Consider the following 24,982-nt stretch of genomic DNA (forward strand, 5'->3'; position numbering starts at 1 on the left):
TTAATAAGTTGTTGGAAGCAAGTACAATTTTGTTGTAATTGGAGTGGCGGGGCTGCGTTCCTGGCACCCGGCCGCCCACATGGCTTTACCCGAAATAATTACATGGAAACTGTATTCTTTTAATCACTGCCTGGCCCATTAGTTCCAGCCTCTTATTGGCTAGCTCTTACATATTGATCTAACCCATTTCTAATATTCTGTGTAGCACCACAAGCTGGCTTACCAGGAAAGATCTTAACCTGCGTCTGTCTGGAGTGGAAGAATCATGGCGACTCCTGACTCGGCTTCTTTCTCCCAGCATTCTGTTCTGTTTACTCTGCCTATCTAAATTCTACCCTATCAGAGGCCAAGCAGTTTCTTTATTAACCAATGAAAGCAACAGATAGAAAGATGACCCTCCTCCATCACAATTTGTAAATATTATATTTTTGTATTTTATGCAAAATATCTAGAAAATTAAATGACATTTACAATAATTGAAAAATCAAATACAAAAGAAATCTAACGAAAGATGAACAACACTTATACATCAAAAGTTAAAAATCACTACTGAGATAAAGAACCCACACACAAAGAGGAAATTCAATATTATTAAGCATGTGAATTATACCTGATTGATCTATAGCTAGTGAAATTGTAATAACAATGTAAACATGTTTAGGTTGTAATAAATTATTCCTAAAAGTTACAAAAACTAGAATATATAAAATAATCTTGAAAAAGGCCAAAAAATTCAGAGAAACTACACTGTCAACAATATTTATGAAGCTATATTAATAAAAACAGTGTGGTTTGAAAATGGTATAAATTGTATTTAGGATGGAAGATATAGCCTACACACACATGCAACACAGGTAAAGTCCACTGAATCACAGCCAAATCTCCACTTCCGTGTAGTGAAGGAAAGATTCCACATCTCACTTATCCATTGGATAGGTAAACAGCTCTTTCTTCATATACAGAAAAAATTCCAAATGGAAGTTAAATATGAAATATAAAATAATAAAATTCTAGACGATAGTGTCAAAAGTTACTTCATGATTATGGAGTGGGCAAAGATTTCCTTTAAAGCACCCTAATAAAGCATTGTCAAATTGAACTACATTAGAACTAGCACTGACTTTCAATCGTGACACAAGGACATGTGCTCAGCTATGTTCATAGCAGCATTGCTTGTCATAGCCAGAACCTGTAAACAACCTACATGGCCCTCGACCATGGATAAGGATCAATGGATAAGGAAAATGTGGTATATTTACACAATGGAGTACTACACAGGAGAAAAAAATAACGACATTTTGAATTTCGCAGGCAAATGGATGGAGCTTGAAAACATCATTTTGAGTGAGGTAAACCAGATCCAGAAAGACAATTATCACATGTACTCACTTATAAGTATTTTCTAAACATAAGGCAAAGAAAACCAGCCCACAGATCACAATCCCAGTAAACTTAGACAATAATGAGGACCCTAAGAGAGACATACATAGATCTAATCTACATGGGAAGTAGAAAAAGACAAGATCTCCTGAGTAAATTGGGAGCATGGGGACCTTGGGGGAGGATTGGAGGGGAGGGGAGGGGAGTGTAAGGGAGGGAAGCAGAGAAAAATGTAGAGCTCAATAAAAATCAATTAAAAAAAAAGTAAAGAGAAAGCCACAGAGAAGGAACAAGATATTGTACTATGTATATGCAGCAAAAGACTTCCATCCAGCACCCTCTCACATACACGCAATCAATAAAGAAATTAATATGATCCATTCTTCCATTGAAGGACATCTAGGTTGCTTTCAGGTTCTGGCTATTACAAATAATGCTGCTATGAACATAGTTGAACAAATGCTTTTGTCATATGATAGGGCATCTCTTGGGTATATTCCCAAGAGTGGTATTGCTGGGTCCAGGGGTAGGTTGATCCCAATTTGTCTGAGAAACCGCCGTACTGATTTCCAGAGTGGTTGCACAAGTTTGCAGTCCCACCAGCAATGGATGAGGGTACCCCTTTCCCACAACCTCTCCAGCAAAGGCTATCCTTGGTGTTTTTGATTTTAGCCATTCTGACAGGTGTAAGATGATATCCCAAAGTTGTTTTGATTTGCATTTCTCTGATCGCTAAGGAGGTTGAGCATGACCTTAAGTATCTTTTGGCCATTTGAACTTCTTCTGTTGAGAATTCTCTGTTCAATTCAATGCCCCATGGAAGAATGAAGAAAGTGTGGAATATATACACATTGAGTACTACTCTGCGTTAAAAAACAATGACTTCTCGAATTTTGCATGCAAATGGATGGAAATAGAAAATACTATCCTGAGTGAGGTAACCCAGACCCAAAAAGAAGATCATGGGATGTACTTACTCATAATTGGTTTCTAGCCATGGATAGGGGCCACTGAGTCTATAATTTGTGATCCTAAAGAAGCTAAACAGGAGGGTAAACCCAAGGAAAAACACATAGTTATCCTCCTGGCTATGGGAAATAGACAAGATTGCCGGGCAAAAAATTGGAATCTTGGGAGTGGGATGGGGGTGAGGGGAGATGGGGAGAGAAAAGTGTGAAGGAGAAGATGAGGGGAACTGGGGGAAACAGGATGATTGGGGATAAAGGAAGGTTGGATAGGGGAGCAGGGAAACTCATATCTTAGTTAAGGGAGCCACCTAAGGGTTGGCAAGAGACTTGAACTTGGAGTGGCTACCAGATGCCCAGGGCAATGTCCCCAGTTAGTTCCTTGGGCACCTGAGGATAGGGATCCTGAAATGAACCTATCCTATAGCCATACTGATGAATATCTTGCATATCACCATAGAACCTTCATCTAGGATGGATGGAGATAGAGACAGACCCACACTGGAGCACCGGACTGAGCTCCCAAGGTCCTAATGAGGAGCAGAAGGAGGGAGAACATGAACAACGAAGTCAGGACCATGAGGGGTGCACCCACCCACTGAGACAGTGGGTCTGATCTATTGGGAGCTCACCAAGGCCAGCTGGACTGTGACTGAAAAAGCATGGGATAAAACCGGACTCTCTGAACATGGTGGACAATGAGAGCTGACGAGAGGCCAAGGACAATGGCATGGGGTTTTGATCCTACTTCATGTTCTGGCTTTGTGGGAGCCTAGACAGATTGGATGTTCACCTTCCTAGACCTGGATGGAGGGGGGAGGACCTTGTACTTTCCACAGGGCAGGGAATCCTGACTGCTCTTGGGACTGGAGAGGGAGGAGAAGAGGAGTGGGGGGAGGGGGAGAGGAGCGGGAGGAGGGGGAGGGAAATGGGAGGCGGGGAGGAAGCAGAAAATTTTTTTCAATAAAAAAAAGAAATATGAAAAACTTGGTGACCTAATCGCAATGAGGAAAAGAATTAAATATCCTATAAGAGAGGATAAATTGTAAGTACATTTAGAACTCGTCAAAGTCATCAGACATGAGATGTGCAATCCAATTTAACCCTGCAATGAGATAAAACAACATGAACTTCAAAACAACTATAATTTTAAAATTAATTGCCCTAAAATTGAATATCAGGAAGTATATGAAAGAATGAACCTTTTAAGCACTTTAAGTGGAAGTAAACTGGTACAACTACTTTTAAAAACTCTTTGGTAGTATATTTGATAATCTGCACATTTGCATAATTGGCATTCCCCCAGTTCTACTTCTAGATACATATGCAACAGAAACCAGTAGCATTATTTTTATGTAGCAGGTCCTTTGTGTATATATTATGGCTTTCAGTTTGGCGTTTTTATGGGATTCTTGAGTGTGTGTACAAGTGGGTCTCTGCATCTATATCTGTTTCTTGTGCATTTTTCTTCTGTTTTGGCCTATTCCAATTGGTTTGTGCTTGTTTCTTCTTTTATAGTGTATTATATTAAAATGTATTGCATTACATTCTCTTAGACGCCTGTTTGCTTTCTAACAAGAGACAGAAAGGGAGTGGGTCCAGATGGGAGGAGAGGTGGGTAGAAACTTGAGAGGTAGAGTGAAGGGAAACTATATTCAGGATATATTGTATAAAAAAACTATTTTCAATAAAAGAAAAAACAAGAAAAAAGAACTAGAATATTGCACAAAATGAATTTTAATGAAATAACTATTATAAAATAAGTGTGATATATTTAGTGTGGAATTCAAAGGGAAATTCAGCACTAAACTTGTAGGAATGTTTAATAAATAATGAAAATAGAAGAATTAAGTATATACCTAAAAAGTTGAAAAGGAAAAATAAAGGAAAAGGAAAACAGAATTAATAAAGATAAAAGCAGCAATTAAAAGTTAAAAATAAATAAGAGTAAAACATTATTAAGGCCAAACAAAAATGTCCATAATGAAGATAAATTTCTTTAAGGAGAAAGGATAATTATGCAAAATAAAGAATACATGGAGCAATTGTTATAAAAGAGAAATGTTACTTAAACTTTAAAGAATAAGCAATCTCAATAATTAATTAAACCCTTGTGCAGGAGAAAGGGCCCGGAGACGGCTCAGTCTGTAAAGTGCTTGCTGCACAAGCATGAGGACCCGAGTCAGGTCCCCAGAATTTTGGGTCCCCAGAACGCATATCAAAAGCTGGGGAAGCCGAGATGGAACAGGCATCTGGGACCTACTGGCTAGCTAGTCTATGCTAATTGGTGAGTCCCAGGTCCCAGAGAGACTCTGCCTCACAGAACAATGTAGACAGCTCCTAAGAAAAGACCTCTGAGGCTGACCCCTGGCCTCAACATGCAAGCACACAAATATGCATATACACCATGGTGATATTTTGTGTTTTAACAAATAAAGCTTGCCTGGAGATCAGAGTGCAGAGCTAAGCTACTAGAGGGCAGGGGGCACACACCTTTAATCCCAGGATTTGGGAGACAGAGGCAGAAGGATCTGTTAGTTCAAGGCCACCCTGAGCTACAAAAGAGAATCTGTATAAAAGAGAAACAGAGCTCACACAAAGGTGATAATTGCACTTGGGATCCCATGCCTTTAATCCTAGCACTAGGGAGGTGGAGACAGGAGTGATATGGTTGGGTAGAAAGAGGAATATAAGGAGGGAGAAGACAGGAGCTCAGAGCAATCTGAGGCAGCAGTGGAAAGCATTCATTCTGAGGATGCAGTCTGAGGACAGGATCGCTCCTTTGATCGAGCATTGGTAGATGTAAGAACTCTAGTGGCTGGCTGTTCTGCTTCTCTGATCCTTCAGCTTTTACCCACATAGTTCTCTCTCTCTCTCTCTCTCTCTCTCTCTCTCTCTGTCTCACACACACACACATACACACACAGAGACAGATACATAGAAAGAGAAAATAAAAGAAGGTAGACTATAAAATATTGATGTATTTTTATATAAAAATGTTCAAAAGAAGAGATACAACAAACAAAATAAAAAGTTAAATTGAGAAACTATTTGGAATTTATATTAAAAAGTCAGTATCAATACATGACAAAGTTCAACAATATGGATATTTTATTGCACCGTGTACAAAAAATAAGTTTTTAAATATATGTAAAAAGGTTTTGAACATAACTTATAGCACATAAAGTGTAAATTGTAACATTTACATGTCCCCTTAATCTATTAATCAGTTATAAATGAAAAGCATAACCATTATTTGAGTGTTATTTAGGACTTGAGGACAGAAACATGGGAATATCTACAAAACTTAAACACGGATGGCTCAGAGGTTAAGCGAACTGCTTGCTCTTCCAAAGGTCCTGAGTTCAATTCCAAACAACCACATGTAATGAAATCTGATGCCCTCTTGAAGAAGACATCTGTTTAGTTGTCCTCATCAACTTAGACTGTGAAAGCCAATATGGACAAGTTCAACAGAACTGCCATATATGACCATGTATGCTTCAGCACTGCCGGGACATAGATTTCATTTCATATAATCTTTGACCACCAAACTCCAATTTTACAAATTTATCTCTTAGATACATTTACACAAATTTAAAATGAGTCATTTGGTTAGGTTTCTCTCTGCCATCAGTTTGTAGTAGCAGAAGATAGGTAACAAGCTCAATGTATTTGATAGTTGAACTGATTCGATAAATTATGATATATACATCCAATTAAATTTTATACAACTATAAAAATAAAGGAATTGTTAGTTTAGTGATATGGAACACAAACTATACTGAAAGTTGATGCAAGTATGATTATAATAATCTACATAAAACAGGACTAAAATGGATGTCTTTTTGTTTATTTTCAAACAAATTGTCTAGAAAAATAAATAAAAATTTAAAATCATATTTAGCTTTTCAGGAGGATAGAAATGCATAAAGACAGAATGGAAGAAAGAGTTCAATGTTTAAGGAAAAGAAGGGTGTATTAGGAAATCAAAATAAAATCAATATGGGGCTGGAGAGATAACTCCGTGGCTAAGAGCACTGCTCTTGCAAAGGAAGAAGTTTTGCTCCCAGCATATACACAACTGCTCAAACAACTTCTTGATATTTGCAGTATCAGATCTGATGCCCTTGTCTGACCTCTGCAAGCTTATGTACATATGTGGTACACATATAAAGCAATAAAATAAGACTTATTAAAAGAAAACTTGCTGGGAGGTGGTGGCACACGCCTTTAATCCCAGCACTCGGGAGGCCGAGGCAGGCGAATCTCTGTGAGTTCGAGGCCAGTCTGGTCTATAAGAACTAGTTCCAGGACAGGCACCAAAAAACTACAGAGAAACTGTCTCAAAAATAAAATAAAATAAAAAGAAAACTTCACATAGGACACAAGAGCAAGGAAAAAGAATTAGCAACTTGAAAAGGGTACAACAAATTAAAGAAATGTAAAAAAATTTAAAATCCAGATACATGATTTAAAAAGCATTATTAAATTTTAACATTTCCATATACAATAAATAATGTAAATAAAAAGTATGATATCTTTTGCTATTCTGAGAAAAAAAAAGTTTTTTTATAGTGCTTGGGCCCAAACCTAGGGCCTTGTACCTGCTAGGTAAGCACTCTACCATTTATCCACACCTCAATCTCTTCTTTTGATTTTTTTATATTTCTTTTTAAATTTTTTTATTGATTTTTAATGAGCTCTACATTTTCTCTGCTCCCCTTCCCACTTCATCCTTCCCCCAAGATCCCCCTGCTCCCAATTTACTCAAGATCTTGCAATTTGGTAGGAATTGATCTATCCACTAAGATACACACAAAACTTTATCCACTGTTACATAATTATAGAAAATTCATAATTGCCAGGTGGTGCTGGCACACACATTTAATCCCAGCACTTGGGAGGCAGAGGCAGGTGGATCTCTGTGAGTTCGGGGCCAATCTGGTCTACAGAGTGAGTTCCAGGACAGGCTCCAAAGCTACAGAGAAACCCTTTCTCCAAAAACTAAAATAAATAAATAAAGACAGACAGGAAGGAAGGTAGGAAGGAAGGAGGAAGGAAGGAAAAAGAAAAGAAAATTCAGAATAATTTAAAATAATATTTTAAAAATAACTTTCAAAAATTTAAGATAACATATAATCAGATTTTTTAAAAAATAGACAACCACTCAGACTCCTACCATGCCGAGTTATTTATTAATTTATTCACATGCTTTCAATATTTATCTCTAGGAGTCTCTTTCCCTGTGGTGTTACATGTACATTTAGTGGACTCATGCTTTATCTTGAAGATGTTTTATTTCATACCATATTAGACCTCATTGCAATTTATCAATAAATAGGCATACCATGAGTAGTGACCCAGAAGCACCTACAGTTTATATTTCTCACAAATTTAACTACTCCAATAGATGATAAAGTTTTGTATCTATTACCCATCTTTATTTGACATATTTTAGGCACTCTTACCATATGCAAAAAATAATCTTTCTTTAAGAAATAGTTAAAGTATTACATTCCTACTTTTGATCTTATTTTTATTTTGGGGAAAGAATATTTTAAAAGATATGCATCTGTATTTATTCTGGAAACCAAGCTACCTAAGATTAAATTCCAGAAACTTAATTAACTACTAATTTTAAGAGAATTATGAAAATATATCAATAGCTTACTATAGTAATTACCAGAAACTTGAAAAATACCACTGTGTTTACCTGAAGTGGGAGACTTGCAGCGCTCAAGTTCCAGGGGAACTGGACTATCGTTCAGCTCTGTTAAGCCTGAAAATGTAATGGGGGGGAGGGAGAGAAAGAAAAGAGATAAATTTTGCTGAAACGTCATAGGTAATTCTTTGCATTTGCTTCAAACTTTTTTAACTTGTGAAAACTACCCTACATACCCATCTTACATAAATTATTTTAAAAAACCTGTGATACAGGAATATATAAATGACAGCAACTTATTGATATACAAAGAGTAATTAAACACGGATGGTGTAAAGATAAAAAGCTTATTATTTACATTTAATAAATGACTAACTTTCTTAGCAAATATATCAAGAATAGAAAATAAAAGTGCTTTTAAAAGACTCAATACAATCTTCTACTTCAGAAGGTATTAATTTTTAAAAAGATCTTATAAGAGATATTACGAATTTAAAAATTTTATACTTGTTTTTAGTATTATGTATATATACATGCACACATATGTATATGACTTGTTTAATGTCATCAAGTTACAACAAACACTATCATTCTTTTATTACTAGTATTTCTTACTTTCCATTTTATCACTTTCTGGACAAATACAAGGGTAAGGCAGGATGGATTAATATACAATTTGTGGTTCTCACAATCTGTAATTCTGCATTCTTATTCATAAAATATCCTTCATCATAGTTTCCTATTCTTGATGAATCACCTCGTGTGCTTTCTCATTTGTTTATAATTGCTCAGTTGGCACTTATCTATATCTGCATAACCCAGAAATATTTGAGGGGTATTGTGAACAATGAAATTTGACTTTGTTCCTATTCCCCTGTCACCTTTCTTTATGCTGTTTATGACACAAATGCCGGAAGTGCCACTGTGGTTGGAATGTAATGTGCTGCCCATAGGCCTGTGCTTGAATGTTAGCCTCAACTGTGGCACTGTTTAGGATGGTTATAGAGCCTTTAGGAGGTTGATCCTTGCCACAGGAAGTATGCTACTGTGGGAGGGCTTTGAGATTCTATTCTGTCTCTTTCCTGTTCTCTTTCTGCTTCTCACTTCTGTATAGCCTCCTGTGTCTGCTACCATGCCTTGTCATGATGGACTGCAGCCCTTCTACAACTGTAAGGCAATATAAACCCTTTCTCTTTCAACTTGCTTTTGCCAGGGTATCATAGCAACAGAAAAGAAATGAAGACAGAAATTTGTATCAAAAGATGGGCAATTGCTGTGGTAAGCAATTGCTCTTTATGCCTTTGTTTTGTGGGAGTAATGTGGAAGATTTTGGAGCTTTGAGCTGGAAAAGAGCTGAATGCTGTAAGCAGAGCTTAAGTTGGGGCTGTCCTAGTAGGAACTTGGAAGATAGGAGTGCTAAGAGGAACACAGAGAGTGCAGGCAAAGCTCATGAGAAGCAAGGACTCATCAAGAATGGGGCAAGGGGCATTTGTGTGATCTTGATTATGGAATTGCATACACTCTGCCCATGTCCTGAGAATTTGCATGAGGCTGCATTAAAAAGTAATAGATGGATTCTTTTGGTAGAGGAGATTTTAAGGCAATGTAACATTCAGTTTGCACAGTTTGTTGTGAATGATTACACTTACACATGTTTACAATGAAAAAGAACAATGAGTGGGGCAAAAACATAGAAAATATGCAGTTTGGAGAGTTAAAGAACTCTAGGAAGGAGTTAAAGGGATTAGTCACCTCTTCTGCATGGGGAACAGCAGGAAAGGTGTTCTGATCTCATCCACTAAAGGCTCCAACTCACAACAGGAGAGAGTACAAGGAATTTCCTGCTCCTGGAAGGTCAGATCCTAGAGTAGTTGTTCTCAGCCTGTGGGTTGCAACCTTTTTAGGGGTTGAACAACATTTTCATAGGGGTCAGACATCCTGTATATCAGATATTTACATTATGGCTCATAACTATAGCAAACTAAAGTTATAAAGAAGCAGTGAAAACATTTTATGGTTAAGGGTCACCACAACATGATGAACTACATTAAAGGTTGCAGCATTAGGAAGTTTGAGAACCACTGCCCAAAGGTTTTTTGTTTTGCTTTTTAGCTCTGGCATGCAGAGGTTATTGTAACTGTGTTCCTAAGGGACTATATTCTATTTTAGCTGGAAGCAGAACTTGGGAGTGTTAGCCATGTGGTACTGGTTTGGGGGGGCCTGCATGAGAGATACAGGATTGAGGGGATCATGGATTCGTCTCCCATGGTTTCAACCTTGGAGGTTAAGCAATGTGTGGCAGGGTTGGCATACCTACATGAAGGCCTTCAGGGGCCATTGTGTGACGATGAAGCCCAAGTTAGGATGGAGTGTTGGAGACCTAAAGATGTTGAATATGCCAGAGTCAAGGGACACCTGCCAAGGAGGGCTGCATACAGAAGTTCAAGTTGCCCTGGACAGAGATCATACTTCAGGAAGCACACATGTAGGGGTGGAGTCACCTCAGCCCTATGAAACTAAAGCTCTAGATACGTCACATGGAGATACAGGGCTTTTGTGCTCTTGCTGGGTTTTGCTCTTACTTTGGGCCAATCTATCCTCACTATGTTCTCATTCCTCCATTTTGTAATGGAAATGTATGCTTTGTGCCATTGTTAAATTAGAAGAATGAAATTGATTTAATTTTACAGGAGACTACCTTGAGTCTAAGAGGAGTCTAAGACTCTTCTAAGATGAGACCTTTAAACACTGGTATAATTATTAAAGTCTCTGGGGATTTCCCAAGTTGTACTAAATGCATTTGCATCATGAGATGACGATGAACACATGGGGGCCAAGGACAGAATTTTATGGCTGAAATGTAAAATGTCTCCAATAGGATTATGCATTGACTGCTTGGTCCCAGCCGGTGGTGCTGTCTGGGAAGGTTAGAGAATCGTTATTGGTGGAACCTTGCAGAAGGAAGTGTGTTCCTGGGGGAGAATCTTGAGGTTGTATAGGCTGGCTCCTGGGTAGCTGTGTGCCCTGTGGCCACACCTTCCCTGCCATGGTGGACTGCATCATCCCCTGAAGTGTAAGCTGAAATAAACCCTTCCTCTCCTAAGTTGCTTTGTTGGAGTGTTTGATCACAGCAGCAGAAAATAAACTGGCATAGGAATAGAAAAAAAGAATTTGCAACTGAAAATGTAATGTCATATTATGAAAATGTGGCTTAACCCCTATGTTCACAGGTGAGATACTGTAAGATCAAAGAGTAAATACTTTTTGAGTAAACAAATTCACAGTTGTAAATCAACGATAGAGCTTAAACAGAAACCAACCTACAATTATAGTTATTCGTCGTTTATAGGCAGAGCATGTTCTGAGAGACATATCACTAGATGATCCTGATATTGTACACACATCACACACTGCACTTATACAAACCTGGGTGGAATAGCCTTTCAAATATTCAGTGTATATTAGCAATTCCTCCTTGTCTGCACACTTTTAACAGTACGTTACTGTACTATTGCCACTGTGACACAATTGTGAGTGTTTGTGTTTCTAAACATCCAAATGGTAGGGTAAAAATTCAAGGTCACAGGAATCATTCTGCTCCTTCATATTCTCAGTCCAACATTCTTGATCAAAATGAACTTAATGGTAAAACTATTTCCGCGTGTCAAGTTACAATGTATCCCAAACTCATCCTGAAGAATGAGGATTAATTAAGTTATTATTATTTAATGCAATTATTAAAACAATAGCCATTTTGAAATACACATTTTTTTCTGACTATGGAAATAGTGTTCTGTTTTTATAGAAAATAGGCAAGTGACTGAGGAGATATAAGTATAACCTACTTTTGACTCATTTTCTCCCTATATGATTATTTTAACATAACAATATGTTTCATATTAATATTTTACATTAGCTATTTTGTAAATATTTTTTCATTTCATCTAAAATTGACTAGTCATTACAATGCTTTCACAGTTTGTATGTGGCCTTATATCGTATAACAATGCCAATCCAGGCACATGTGCTGATTCCCATTGCCTCACCTCTCTAAGAATTTTGTTCCTTTTATCATCTCCCCTTTTTCCTTATCACAGATCTCTTTCTGAAGAGTTTACTTTAAGTTCATGCAACATAATGACATGATACTTCCTATAAAATGAGAATGAAAAGTTCCTTTTAACGACTTATACAATCCAAGTACCGAGCATTTGTTCACACCCTTCAAAGCCCATGAACTCTGAAAGTGGTACGATTTAGTCTTGGTTTTTTGGGTTCCTCTTCTGCTTATTGCTAGGTAAAGGAGTCACTGTGTTTTCATTTGGACCTCCCTTCCTTTTTCTAAAGTCCAGAAACTATCAGCACATGGAAGTTCTTTTGGGGGTTCATCTCTTTTGTTACCATTTGCCAGAGATAACCTTTCAAACATCACTTTAAGTCATATATTTAAAAAACAAACCACTGTTTCCTTATTTTGTCATTTAAAAATATTGACTTTGGTTATTTCTGGCAGTAAGTCCAATGTAGTGCCTTGACTCTAGCTTGTTTGGAATTGGAACCCCAGAGCTCTGAGTGCTGCCTTGTTATCTTGCAAACCTTCACTTGTGTATTTCCCTCTTGAATAGGCTTTTCTCTGATAAAATAGAAAACCCAGGACTATAAACCGCCTCTTATCTCATTTCTCCACCGTGGCATTGCTACCTTTCAGTCACACGAGTCTATCTGTAGACTCATTACCTGTACTGTAGAGGAACTTCAAGCGAAAGACTGGGATTGCTCTCTCGCTACAGTATACTCAATGCCTGTGAAAGTTGTTCAACCCAGCAGTTGGGGTTGCTGCATCTAATTACGCCATGTTCAGTTGATACATTTGGGAGGCCTGCTCTTTTTCTGAAAGGAAAAGGAGGAGCAGTAGATCTGGTGTGGGGAACTGCGAGGAATGGAGGGAGAGGAGGTTGGAATTGGGATGTATTACTGCATGCAAGAAGAATAAAGAAAAAATTGAATGAGTGGATCTTTTGTTAACCACAATTTATGCTAATAGTTTTTTATGGTCTGAAACACTCCTTTCCTTATCCTTTTTCCATTTACTTTTCTTCCATTCTAGACTTTCTGTATTCAGATGTTTATTTTTGCCTTCCCTTACACTTACCGTCTCCTTTTCTTTATAGTTAGCCTCTTGTCTCATTTTCTTGTTTTTTCTTACTTACAATTTGAGGATATCCTGCCATTCCCTAATTAGAAAAATTTCATTTGGTGAACATTGAAATACTGGAATCTCAAAGTATCCCTTTTTGTATAATTATATGTTGATGCACAAGCAAATGTTTCTAGCCACACTTTACCTTAAATGTATCTTCAAACTTTCTTTGACTTACATGGCATACAATCAATTTTAACCTGGCAACGTTTATCACATTCTCACAAACAAAGCTCAAGGCACTAACAGGCAGATGGAGTTTCAACCCTATGACTTCCATACAATGATCATGATGATGGATGTTACTTAACCATCTGCTTTTCGATTGTATCACACATTAATCATAAACATATCTGTCTGATAAACGTACCTAATATGTCTAATAGTTATAGAGTTCTTTTACAAGATCAACCAGGAGAGTTCTGAAACTCTAAGTGGGAGTAGAGATGATGACTTTTATGCTATTTTATAGATGAGAAGAAATCTCAATGATTTAAGTATTTTCTTTAAGATTACAATAATTAGTAAGTTAAAAAAGTAGAACTTGATCTAAGTTTGAATATGTGTCTACAGCTTGTTCCAAAGCAGGTTGCTGCTTCCACAAACAGTAATTTGTTAAATATATGGATTTTATTTAAGTTATAAGATTGTATTATTTTATGATACAGGAAATTTGCAGGCACGGATTTAAAGGCTTATAAAAGGCAACATATCATACCCTAAACTAGATGATTAGGTAATCAGGAAAATATACCAAGAAAGATTAAAACTAAGATATTTCATCAAAATTAAAATTGTAATGTTCACGTGTGAATATGACATTATTTCAAGACCAAAACTGATATGACAGAATAAATTATTTTTAGATATTTAAGAGACATTTATGGAGTATTTTATATAATTCTAAATTTCAAAGATATAAAAAATAAATTCAAATTGTTTCAATTTCGAATGTCATTTTATTGATAATAGGTAATATGAAGGAAGGAAATAGCTTTTGATTATAGAATGATGGATTTGCTTCTCAATGTGACCAAAACTTTAAGAGGCAAGAGGAGGTGCAGGATAACATGGTGGAAAGCACAAAGATCTTTTTAGTGCCACATTGAGGTGAGTTTGTCGGACTGTTTGAAGAAATGAAATTCATCTCTTCCAATGTTAATTTTCTCATTGACAGAGGAATGTATTAACTAACCCATATTTCCTTCAAAGAATTATAATGGCAATTAAACAAACTGACTAGCATAATAGTTGCCTAAGATAATCAGAAAACACAGATAATTACATTATGAACTATAACAGTGGAAAACTTATAGTTAGGTAGTAGCAACAAAAATAATTTTATGGTTGGGGATCATCACAACATGAAGAGCTGTATAAAAGGGTCACAGCGTTAGAGGTTGAGAACCACTGGACTAGTACAATCAGAATTGGATAAACTGTCCATGTTGTCCCTGCACAGATAGGGACAACACAGACATCCATTTCTAAAGGTTAGGAGAAATACTTCATTTACTATCTCTATTATAGTAATATAGGACTATATAAATACAATCAGATTGTATCAACTAAAAATTCAAGGCACATTTTTATACAGTTTATTTCTAATAAATATTTTTGAACCATTAAAGAATCAACACCATTCATGACATAAAATATTTATCATTGAGAAGAGAACTTTAAGACATCTGATTCCAAGTCTGAGAACTATATGAGCTGCCACAGAGACCACTGGTAGAGACTGGAATTTCTACTTAAGTCTTGTATTGTAAGGACCCAGTTTTACTTCTCTTGTTTATGTGTATCTCTGGTTAGAAAAGAAATCTGATAATCATTTCAAAATTCCAATCAGTTCAGTATTGACAAGTGTTAATTCTCCAATTTAGCTAATATGAGCGTTCCCTGACTTTTCATGCAACGAGATAGCTTTCTGCCACGCTCTATCTCACTCCACCATCATCTATTTCTAAGCACAGAACTCGCGCTGGATGTAGAGGTCATAAAGAATTTAATTTTTTCAAATTTGAATTTTCATCTGTTGATTTTAAATTTCAAAAGTTTAACTAATGTGGTTTTCAGAATCTTGTGATGTAACATACGAGTATAAAATACATAATTATATAAATGAATTGAAGCAATACAGACACATTGTGTACACGTATGTATATTAGAGGCACTTAATTAAGGAGATTAGTACAATAAGGCTTAGACAGCAGTACAAAAGGTTTATTATAGGAAATGAAACTTAATCAGGGCATTTACAAAGAAGGGATGTGAGTAAATTACAATGGTAGGAAGATTTGGTTAAGGAGCATATTTATTGAAAATAAAAAGTAAATTACATTTTAGAAGACTTGTAAGATAAGCTTAAAAGCTTAGACCTTATTTTTATGGGGGAAATATAAAAATATCCTGAAATTTTCAAAGGTTCCTAATACTTTTCTCATGGAACTCTGACAAGTTCAGAGACAACATTTGTCCTCTAGATTTTCTTAACTTAACAGCATCACATGTTTATTATAGAAAACACCAGGGAGAAGATCCAGGAGAAACTGGTAAAACCTGAATCTCATGTTCTTGTATATTTTAGGAGGCCAAAATGGAAACCATTGAAGGAAAGTTGCAAACTCTATGTGGTTGTACAGGATAGGTGTGAAAAATGGTACAGAGTATGGATCAGCAAACTTCAAAAAATGTATGCAGAGACTGCTTGTGGGCCATGTGACTTTTGATTACTCAGTTCTGCCACTGAAATGTAAAATCAGCCTTTGAAAACATGTTAGTGAAGAAGGATAACTATGCTCCAATAAAAGCTTATTGTGGAAATTGAATTTCACAGAATTTCAGAATGTCAAAAATATTATAATATCTGTTCCTGCTTTATGAGTAGTAGAAGCTAAAACAGATGCCAAAAGTGACACAAGTCACCTAAGCAGGGACGGTGGGCATATGAACAAAGGGGTGACTGGTGGAATAGAAAGTTCAAGAGCATGAGCAAAGGCAAGTCACATTGGACACTTCAGGAAGATTGGGAGGGCCTCACAGGAACCAGCTTCCTGCCAGGAACATTACATTTGTACAGTTTTAACTTCTATAATGGGCTTCATTCATAAGAGGGTGTCTGAAACTATTCAGATTACAAGAGTATACAGGGTCAAATGTGTGTGTGCTTATTGCATATGTGTATTTTTATACAACTATAACGCCATATTGCATATTTTGGGAAGCAACCTGATTTCACAAAATATATTAGCATGCTATAAACATTTTTCATATTAGTACCTATACTCACAGTATGACTAGCGTTCTTATATTTAGTGACACACACCCTCTCCCTTCCTGTACCAATGTTTTAGTGACACACACCCTCACCCTTCCTGTACCAATGTTTTAGTGACACACACCCTCCCCCTTACTGTACCAATGTTTTAGTGACACACACCCTCACCCTTCCTGTACCAATGTTTGGAATTGCTCATCACTCCTTTTTATGTTGTCATCGCTACCATAGGAATTGTTAGTTTTCACCTTTCAGTGATGACTTTAGTGCCTCTACGTCACAGGGTTTGCTACCAAAAACCACCACTTAAATGTGTTTGAGGGTATTCTATTTTAACAAAAGACATCATAAATATTTAGCTATCCCCCACCCCCAAAAGATTATTTTCATACTAGTTAGAATAAAGTTTCAAAATGGTCAAATCACAGCACTGACAAAAATGAAAAAGCATTGAATTGTCATTGACACAGTAAGTCAGGTTTATAATTTCTAAGAAAACCACAACTTTTTCTCCTTTAAGAGAAAACACAATGACTACTGAGCTAACAGGACATGATTTGAAATGTACACTGAAACAAAGGGTGAGAGAGCAGGTACATGACAATAATGATCTGGAATATCGAAAATAAAATTATGAAAATTAAAAATTAAAACATCAGATTGCATTTCCATAACAAAAAATTGCATGCATGTTGAATGTGTTTTTATAAAAAAACACATTACTAAGCACTCATGAATGGATTTAACTCAAGCATCATGACTTAAAAAAAAAAGTTATTTGCCTAACCTTTATAGAACTTACTCTGATAGGAAGTACGGATCCGTTTCGTTAAATCAGGATAAAAGTTAGACAGCCCACGCATGCAAAAGTTGTCTTTGGAACATGCCAGAGCATCAGCATCAGCAGCAGGCAGAGGAAAGAGAGAAAATAGTCTAAAGTGAAAGGAAGTGATATCATACCAGAATCTAGAACAGCCAAGGTGGAGAAATTGTAGCAAGATTAGGCAATCAAATTAGAGAGGAGATATTTTAAAAATAAATCAACTAGAAAGGTGATAGATGAATGATGTGAAAGCTGTAGCCATTTTATTTAACCACATATCTTATAAAGCTGGTGGCATATTCCTCTTACATGTTTCTACCATGGTGGAATTATTTCATTTGTAATACTATATAAAAATATTTTGTTCATGTTAAGGTTATTATATTTAATCTTTCATCAATTAAAAAAGGCAGTTTAGATATTTTAGTTTTTGTTCTGTAATATAAAGTATGCACTCACTGTAGTTACATTATAAAATAAAATAGACGTTGAGTTTAGAACTTCATCAGTTTTTATCTATATTTAAGATATCAAAATTCTAATCTGTAATCATTATGGCTGAAACTCAGGTTTGAACTACATACGCTTTCCTAGTCAAAACATTCACTCTTCTATACCTAACAGGATATCCGACAAATTATTGACGTGCTGGCAGAGGATCTACTGCTCTTCTGAACAATGGGGACTTCCATCCTTGGAGCAGCAGCTTCTCATCACCTGCCCCTTATAGCTTCCTGTCTTAAACACTCCGAACTTTCAAAAAGAGTTGCCTCTTCTCCAAACATGAGGCAATAGCTCTTACTCTGGCTATCTTTCAAAAGCTAGCAGTGACAGAGGCAGAATCTGCAGAACTAAAATGTCCAGGATACTAACATAATACTGAAAGTTGAGGTCCCAAACCAAAGCCTGGCAAGCTCTGAAGGACAAATGCTGTGCCTCTGCAAAGGCTCTAAATCAGCAAGCATTAAAGTCTACAAAGAAAAGTTAACAAAGAAGAGTGTCAATCAAATACCATTGGTTCAAATGGGAAAGTCAGTTAACGTTAAAACGGACCCTTCTGCACATGGAAAATAACAACTACCATATATTATAAAATACTCTTCTTATGGGTATTTTTAGTAAAGGTCTCAATATTCAGTTAATTATTGGTAAATTAAGGCAATGTAAAATCACTATCTAAATGCATAACACTATAGAAGGAAAGTTTTAAGCCAATTTAACTAACTAGATAATAAAAATACAAAAATGTATGGATGTTAAAGCCACTCATAGGATATACTGAAATTCCTGTAAAATTTTGGGTAACTCAGGCTGCCAAAGTTTGACATCATGTCTTAATCAAACCTCACATTTCATTTCTCTTGCAGTTAAGCTACTTTTCTTGTCCTGCTAAGAAAATTGCCATCTTTCACTGCATTGAAAATATCAGAGAGTGGTATTTATTATGTTTATAAACATAAGTCCAATTTAGTCATCATCAGTAAAAATAAAAATGATGGTTACATTATAGCTACTTAAAAATGAAAAGTAATAATGACCTTAAACTGTATTTGAAAGAAGTGAGACATTTTAGAGGAAAGTTAAACTGTTTAAGTCCAAAAATTTTTAACAGCTTTTCATAACAAGAGTCCTAATTTTTATATAAATAGGTTATTTTCTGTTATTTCTTAAAAATCCAACCTAAGAAACTTAAGATGCTTCCTAACTTCAACAGCAAACTGAACTTTAAGCACTGCTCAGTCCTGTTCAAAGGTTATTGCTGTTTTTTCCCAGTTTGTTTATTTACATGTTGAGTCAGTATTTCCATGCGTTTGAATGGCATCATGCAAGAAAGACAATCTGAAAGAAAACAAGTGAACAATTGGAGTTCAAAACCCATCTAGTTTGTCTCCTACCTGCAATGAACTGCTTGTTTTTTCGAGGAGACCGGGGCTGTCGCTGGTACAGGTCACTTGATCTATAGAGGTCGATGGTTCCCATACTTAATAGTACTGTCTTCTGTATGAAATCCACCACAACCAACCCAGTGCAGTTTCCAAATGCAACTCTGAGGGGAGGAAAAACAAAGAACCAAAATGTATCTTAAGCATGATTATTTATCTTTAAGTTAAATATAAGATTACTGGAAAATAACCTAAGATTGGGAACATGAGACCATGATTAGTGATTTAAAGTCAGGAAATAAATCCACTGTACATAGAATAGATAGATTGAATATAACAACCATGACTGATTACTGCAGACAGCAGAGATGGTCTGCAATCATTCTGAATTACAAGTTTTATCATTTAAGCTGTGATCAGTAACATGGTCTTTATCTTGAGTTTATAGTTTTACAGAATGACAAAATTCTTTTCCTATGCAAAGGGTCATAGGAAGAAATCGACACACTAAATAGACACAGATCCTTAGGTAACAGTCAAATGGTTTTTGCAAATAAGATAGTGATTATTCTGTTCCAAATTAATAATTATCTTTACCTTTGAACCCTTTCCCCTATCCTTTCCCTGGTTTCTTCTTCCTCTCCTCTTCTCTCCTCTTCCTTCATTTTTAGAACAGTGACTCCCTAGGTGTCCAAGACCTCCTTGAACTATAATCTTTCTACCTTTGTCTTCCAGGAGACAAGGTGTGCACCACTATATTCGCATATAACTAGGGTTCAATATCAGGTAGGTTTAAAGAAACACAGATTATAAAAAAAAAAACATTTTCTTCTCTCTTTTATTTTTTATTTATTTTTTTTTAATTTTTTTAATTTTTATTTTATTTTTTTTGGTTTTTCGAGACAGGGTTTCTCTTTGGCTTTGGAGCCTGTCCTGGAACTAGCTCTTGTAGACCAGGCTGGTCTCGAACTCACAGAGATTCACCTGCCTCTGCCTCCCAAGTGCTGGGATTAAAGGCGTGCGCCACCACTGCCCGGCTCTTCTCAATTTTTGTCCATTACTGTCTCCTATGTATTAAAAGAGAAATATGATTTGACTAATTAACTAGTTGATTAATTAGAGCAGCTTTCCTAGGCTGGTTAAGTATTTTGGTCACCTGAACCATTAAGTACATATTAAGTCCTATATCTGCCCATTTACAACATGCTGTCTAGCTAAATATGTACATTCTGTAATTTTTTTATTCCTAAACTAGGTATATATTCTGTATGGCTATGATTTTTGTGTGGTTTAAAAGCTTCATACTGTTTTATTACTTAGATTGAATCTTGTTTATAAACTATGTGCATAGTTTCAATCTTAATTCTTTTCATTCTGCCACACCGCCATTCTTACAAACATAAGAATAAAATAAGTCAGAATAAAACTTTTATCCACTTAAAATGGTTTCCTAGTTCAAATGAATTTCTGCATATTCTAGTAAGACAGACCTTGAAATCTAGAAGAAAGTATTGATATAAGACTCAGAACATCCAGGGTTGAATTTTACCTGTTGGATTTATAGGTTATATAACTTGGAAAGAAATTAACGAATCTAGTTTATAAGTTTTTACATAAGAATCAAATCAGAAAATTGTATTAAAGTACTCTAAAGTTTCTTCATAGAAATAAAAATTAATTTTAATATGAGTAAATGTGATAGTATATGTATTAAAATCTTTAGGCTTTATGGTATTGAAATGTAGCTAATTATTTCTATTATAAGCAATAATGAAACTTTCAAAACAATTCTCAGAATAAACAATTTGAGTATATAATAATGATAAATAATTTTTGTGCTGAATTTATTTATTTATTTATTTTTATTTTTTTATTTATTATGTATACAATATTCTGTCTGTGTATATGCCTGCTGGCAAGAAGAGGGCACCAGACCCCATTACAGATGGTTGTGAGCCACCATGTGGTTGCTGGGAATTGAACTCAGGACCTTTGGAAGAGCAGGCAGTGCTCTTAACCTCTGAGCCATCTCTCCAGCCCCTTGTGCTGGATTTAAAATAGAAGGAACTACAAAGTTACACTGTAATATTGGGAAAACCAGGAAGTAGCAATTAAATAGTCTGTGAAGAAATTGGATTTAGTCTACTTTAAACAACTAGAAAACTGGACTTGATATATTAAACAATTTTTACATATTAGGCAGTAGTCACAGGAAAGGGTGGGAGGAAGATGACAGCCTCATAAACATTCTAGCTTAGCAAACATTTCCTGAGGTAAAGGAAAGAAATTTAAAAAGACTGGTGATCTCATTGACTCAAAGAGACAGGTATCAGGAGGGAAGGCTGCAAAGCGGCTAGAATATACAAGGGAATATCAGCGAGAGCTACACATAGGAACTATACCAGGGATTTGAAAACCATTCCTACAAATCAGAGCTACATGCTAATGTGGATATCCATGTGAAGAACTACCAAAAGCTTGGAGAAAAAACAAAAAAGGCAGAGTGGCTTCCAAATTTCATTACTATGAACAATTATACTACATACACAGAAGACTTCAAGGTGTCAAAATCAGTACTGGCATAAATTCACCATAGAATTAGTTCTTCACCTACTCTAGAAAAGATTTAAAACAATAATTACAAATAACGTTTTTCCAGAAGAACATCCCAACACCATTGAAAAGAATCTAGCAATATAATATCAAAAATATAAAATGTTGTAGTAAATCAGTGTACAAAAGGCAATGGATATGGAAAGAATTAGGAAAATTTTGACTGAACACAAGAATGAAACATTAAGTAATTAGTAGAAAAACGATATTAAAAGTTCTTTCAATATATAGTATGTCTCTCTCTCTATATATATATGTATATGTATATATATATTCCAAACAATATCATTTCAGAAGGCTAAAATACATTAAATGATAAAGTGAGAAACAGAAGTTAAAAAAACTACTCAAGTTTTAAATCATTATAAACATAAATTAAAGATTAGCCATATAAATGAAGATTTGAACCTTGCTTAACTGTCAGAGTTAAATATTGTTAATGATCATAAATATTCCTCCAAATTCAGAAAAATTTCAAAGAAAATCTTAGTAGATAGATTTAGTTTATATTTGTTTAAAAATTGAAAATATGATTGTATGACATATATATGGAAATATAAAGGACTAAGAGCAATCTAAACAGTTTAGAAAAATAGGAGAAAAATTAAGAGATTTAAAATAAATAATTTTAAGATTACTTAGCCTATAGGAATCTTGGGGTAATTCTAACCAAGCAAGTGAAAGACTTCTACAATCAAAACTTTAAAACACTGAAAAAAAAAGAAATTAAAGATATCAGAAAATGTGAAGATCTCCCATGTTCATGGATTGGTAGGATTATTATAGTAAAAATGGCAATCCTACCAGAAACAATCTACAAATCCAATGCATCCCAATCAAAATTCCAGCACAATTTTTCACATAACGTGGAAGGACAATTGTCAGCTTCATATGGAAGCACAAAAAAAAAAAAAAAATCCCAGGATAACCAAAGTAATCCTGAATAATAAAAGAATTCCTGGAAGTATCACCAGCCCCCTTTTCAAACTGTACAGCAGAACTAAAGTAATAAAAATAGCATGGTATTGGTATAAAAACAATCAATGAAATCAAACTGAAGACCCAGACAAGTACACACACCTATAAACATTTGGTGTTAGAATTAAAAAAAAAAAAACCCAACAAATACACACTGGAAAAAGACTTTTCGACAAATAGTGAAGGTCAAAATGGATGAACCGTGTAAACTTGTACAGCCACTATGGAAATCAGTGTGGGGGTTCTGGAGAAAGCTAGCAATAGATTTACCTCAAGATTCACCTATACTACTGTTGAACATTATATGTGGAGAGTTTCTAGGGTATACATGTCTGAATGTTTGCTGTGTTGGTTTAGTAAGCAAGTATAAATTTGGTCCCTCCTTACCTCGCACTATTGTGATTTATTCCCCAATACAGATCTCTGACTCTGGAAGCAAATACTTAATACAGAAATAACCTAAAATTACATGCATAAATAAAAAATTAAATAGAAATCAAGATAGCATGTTACTGACATAAAGACTGATGTGGGTAATAGCATGTCTAGCAAACATGTGCCTTTATTGTGGGCCACTATTTGACAAAACAGCAAAGGGAATGCAGAGAAAAATGTGATGTTTTAGTAGATGATGATGATGAATCAATTGAGCATTCATAAGTAAATAATTGGCTGGGTCTCACTGGGTCTTTGGTTATGACTTTTATCTACCACTGGGGCCTCATATGCTGCTGTTCTATATCTAGCACTGGCTATGATCCCCTTTAACCTCTCATCCCTGAACCCGTAATACTGTTTAGTCTCTTTTTTCCCCATATCACATCACATTCCAGACACTTTGGTTCAGGAATGGCGGATAATCTGGATATGCTCATGCTTCATGCACTAGTGTTGCTTTCCAATCAACTATGACTGTGCCCCAGTTGTTCTAGCAATTCTATGTGCCTCTGTTCACAGTATCCTGCCTTCCCCTACTTCTCTGAGTACTTCCATATCAAATCCTGTGAACCATACTACTAAAAGTGAATCTCCACCTTAGATCATGTGTATATGCTAGCACATTAGACATGAAATGAGGAATCCCCTTAGAAAGAATTTCCATGCATGAGAGAAAAGAACTACAAGTGAAAACCAGGAACCTTCTACAACTCAATGAGCTTTCAATGCTATACCTATTGCAGATACTGGAAACTTTGGCAGCTAAAGACTCCTGGAGTCCTCACCAAGAAAGAATTCAACAGTCAGAGGTAACATGGAAACTATACCATTGTATCCTTGAACAGAACCTTCTCTACCCCATCTAATTAGTATCTTTGCAATCACCCACAGGTAAGTTTTCCCTCACTATATCTACTTAGAAAAGTATGATGTTAACACCAAGTGCTCCTAACCTCTGAGCCATCACTCCAGCTCCAAAAGTAAGGTAGACAAGATGGTTAATCCAAAGTGGAGGGGAATCGTGCAGGTTTTGTTTTTATTAGGTTGAGACAGCTCATCTTCATTGTCAACATGACCACATCATGAATCAACCAAACCCCAACCTGCTGATCACTTTTGTAAGAGATTTTCCAATCAGATTATTTGAAGTAGGAGGACTCAGCCTAAATCTGGGTCATATATTCAGGTGGCAGCCCACATAAAAAGACACAGAAGAAGTAAAAGTTTGGTTTTGCCTCCTTGCCTTCACTCTTGCTGGAAGGTTCATCCATCCTGTTGCTGAGACATCGCTGAGGTATTAGAACCAACATTTTGAAGATTCCAAAGTAAATCGATGATCAGCAGCTCCATAGGAATTTATTAGAACTCCAGTACTAGATTGGAACTGTTTAGGCATCAGCCTTATATACTGAACAACCACAGGGTTCTCATCCTTTCTGTCATAGGACACCCATTGTCGGACTACAAGGACCCAGGCTGTGACCAGTCTAATAATCTCTCTCTCTCTCTCTCTCTCTCTCTCTCTATATATATATATATATATATATATATATATATATATATATATATACACACATATGTATATATATATATAGATAGGTAGGTAGTTAGATAGATAGATAGATAGATAGATAGATAGATAGATAGATAGATAGATAGATATGACGGATGGAGAAGCTTGTCTCTAATATGCAGACACCAATGCAAGACTATCAAAGAGAAAATAAAGCAAGCAAATTATTTCAAAGAATAGTTAC

The 24,982-nt window shown here is 35.7% G+C and overlaps 1 protein-coding gene across 10 annotated transcripts in view; it reads right to left on the reverse strand.

Moving 5' to 3' along the window:
- Positions 1-24,982, reverse strand: part of Stxbp5l (syntaxin binding protein 5L) — a 229,221-nt gene that overhangs the window by 50,671 nt on the left and 153,568 nt on the right. For 7 of the 10 annotated variants that reach the window (XM_057763574.1, XM_057763571.1, XM_057763573.1 and 4 more), the window contains exons 19-21: positions 19,209-19,360; positions 17,293-17,364; positions 8,062-8,127 (exon numbers count right to left, since the gene is read on the reverse strand). In XM_057763574.1, the coding sequence (XP_057619557.1) occupies positions 8,062-8,127; positions 17,293-17,364; positions 19,209-19,360 (290 nt within the window). The remainder of the gene's footprint in view (positions 1-8,061; positions 8,128-17,292; positions 17,365-19,208; positions 19,361-24,982) is intronic. The other 3 variants (XM_057763575.1, XM_057763572.1, XM_057763570.1) reach the window with 1 other exon arrangement.

Source organism: Chionomys nivalis, chromosome 3 (genome assembly GCF_950005125.1).
Source record: "Chionomys nivalis chromosome 3, mChiNiv1.1, whole genome shotgun sequence".
NCBI classification, from domain to species: domain Eukaryota; kingdom Metazoa; phylum Chordata; class Mammalia; order Rodentia; family Cricetidae; genus Chionomys; species Chionomys nivalis.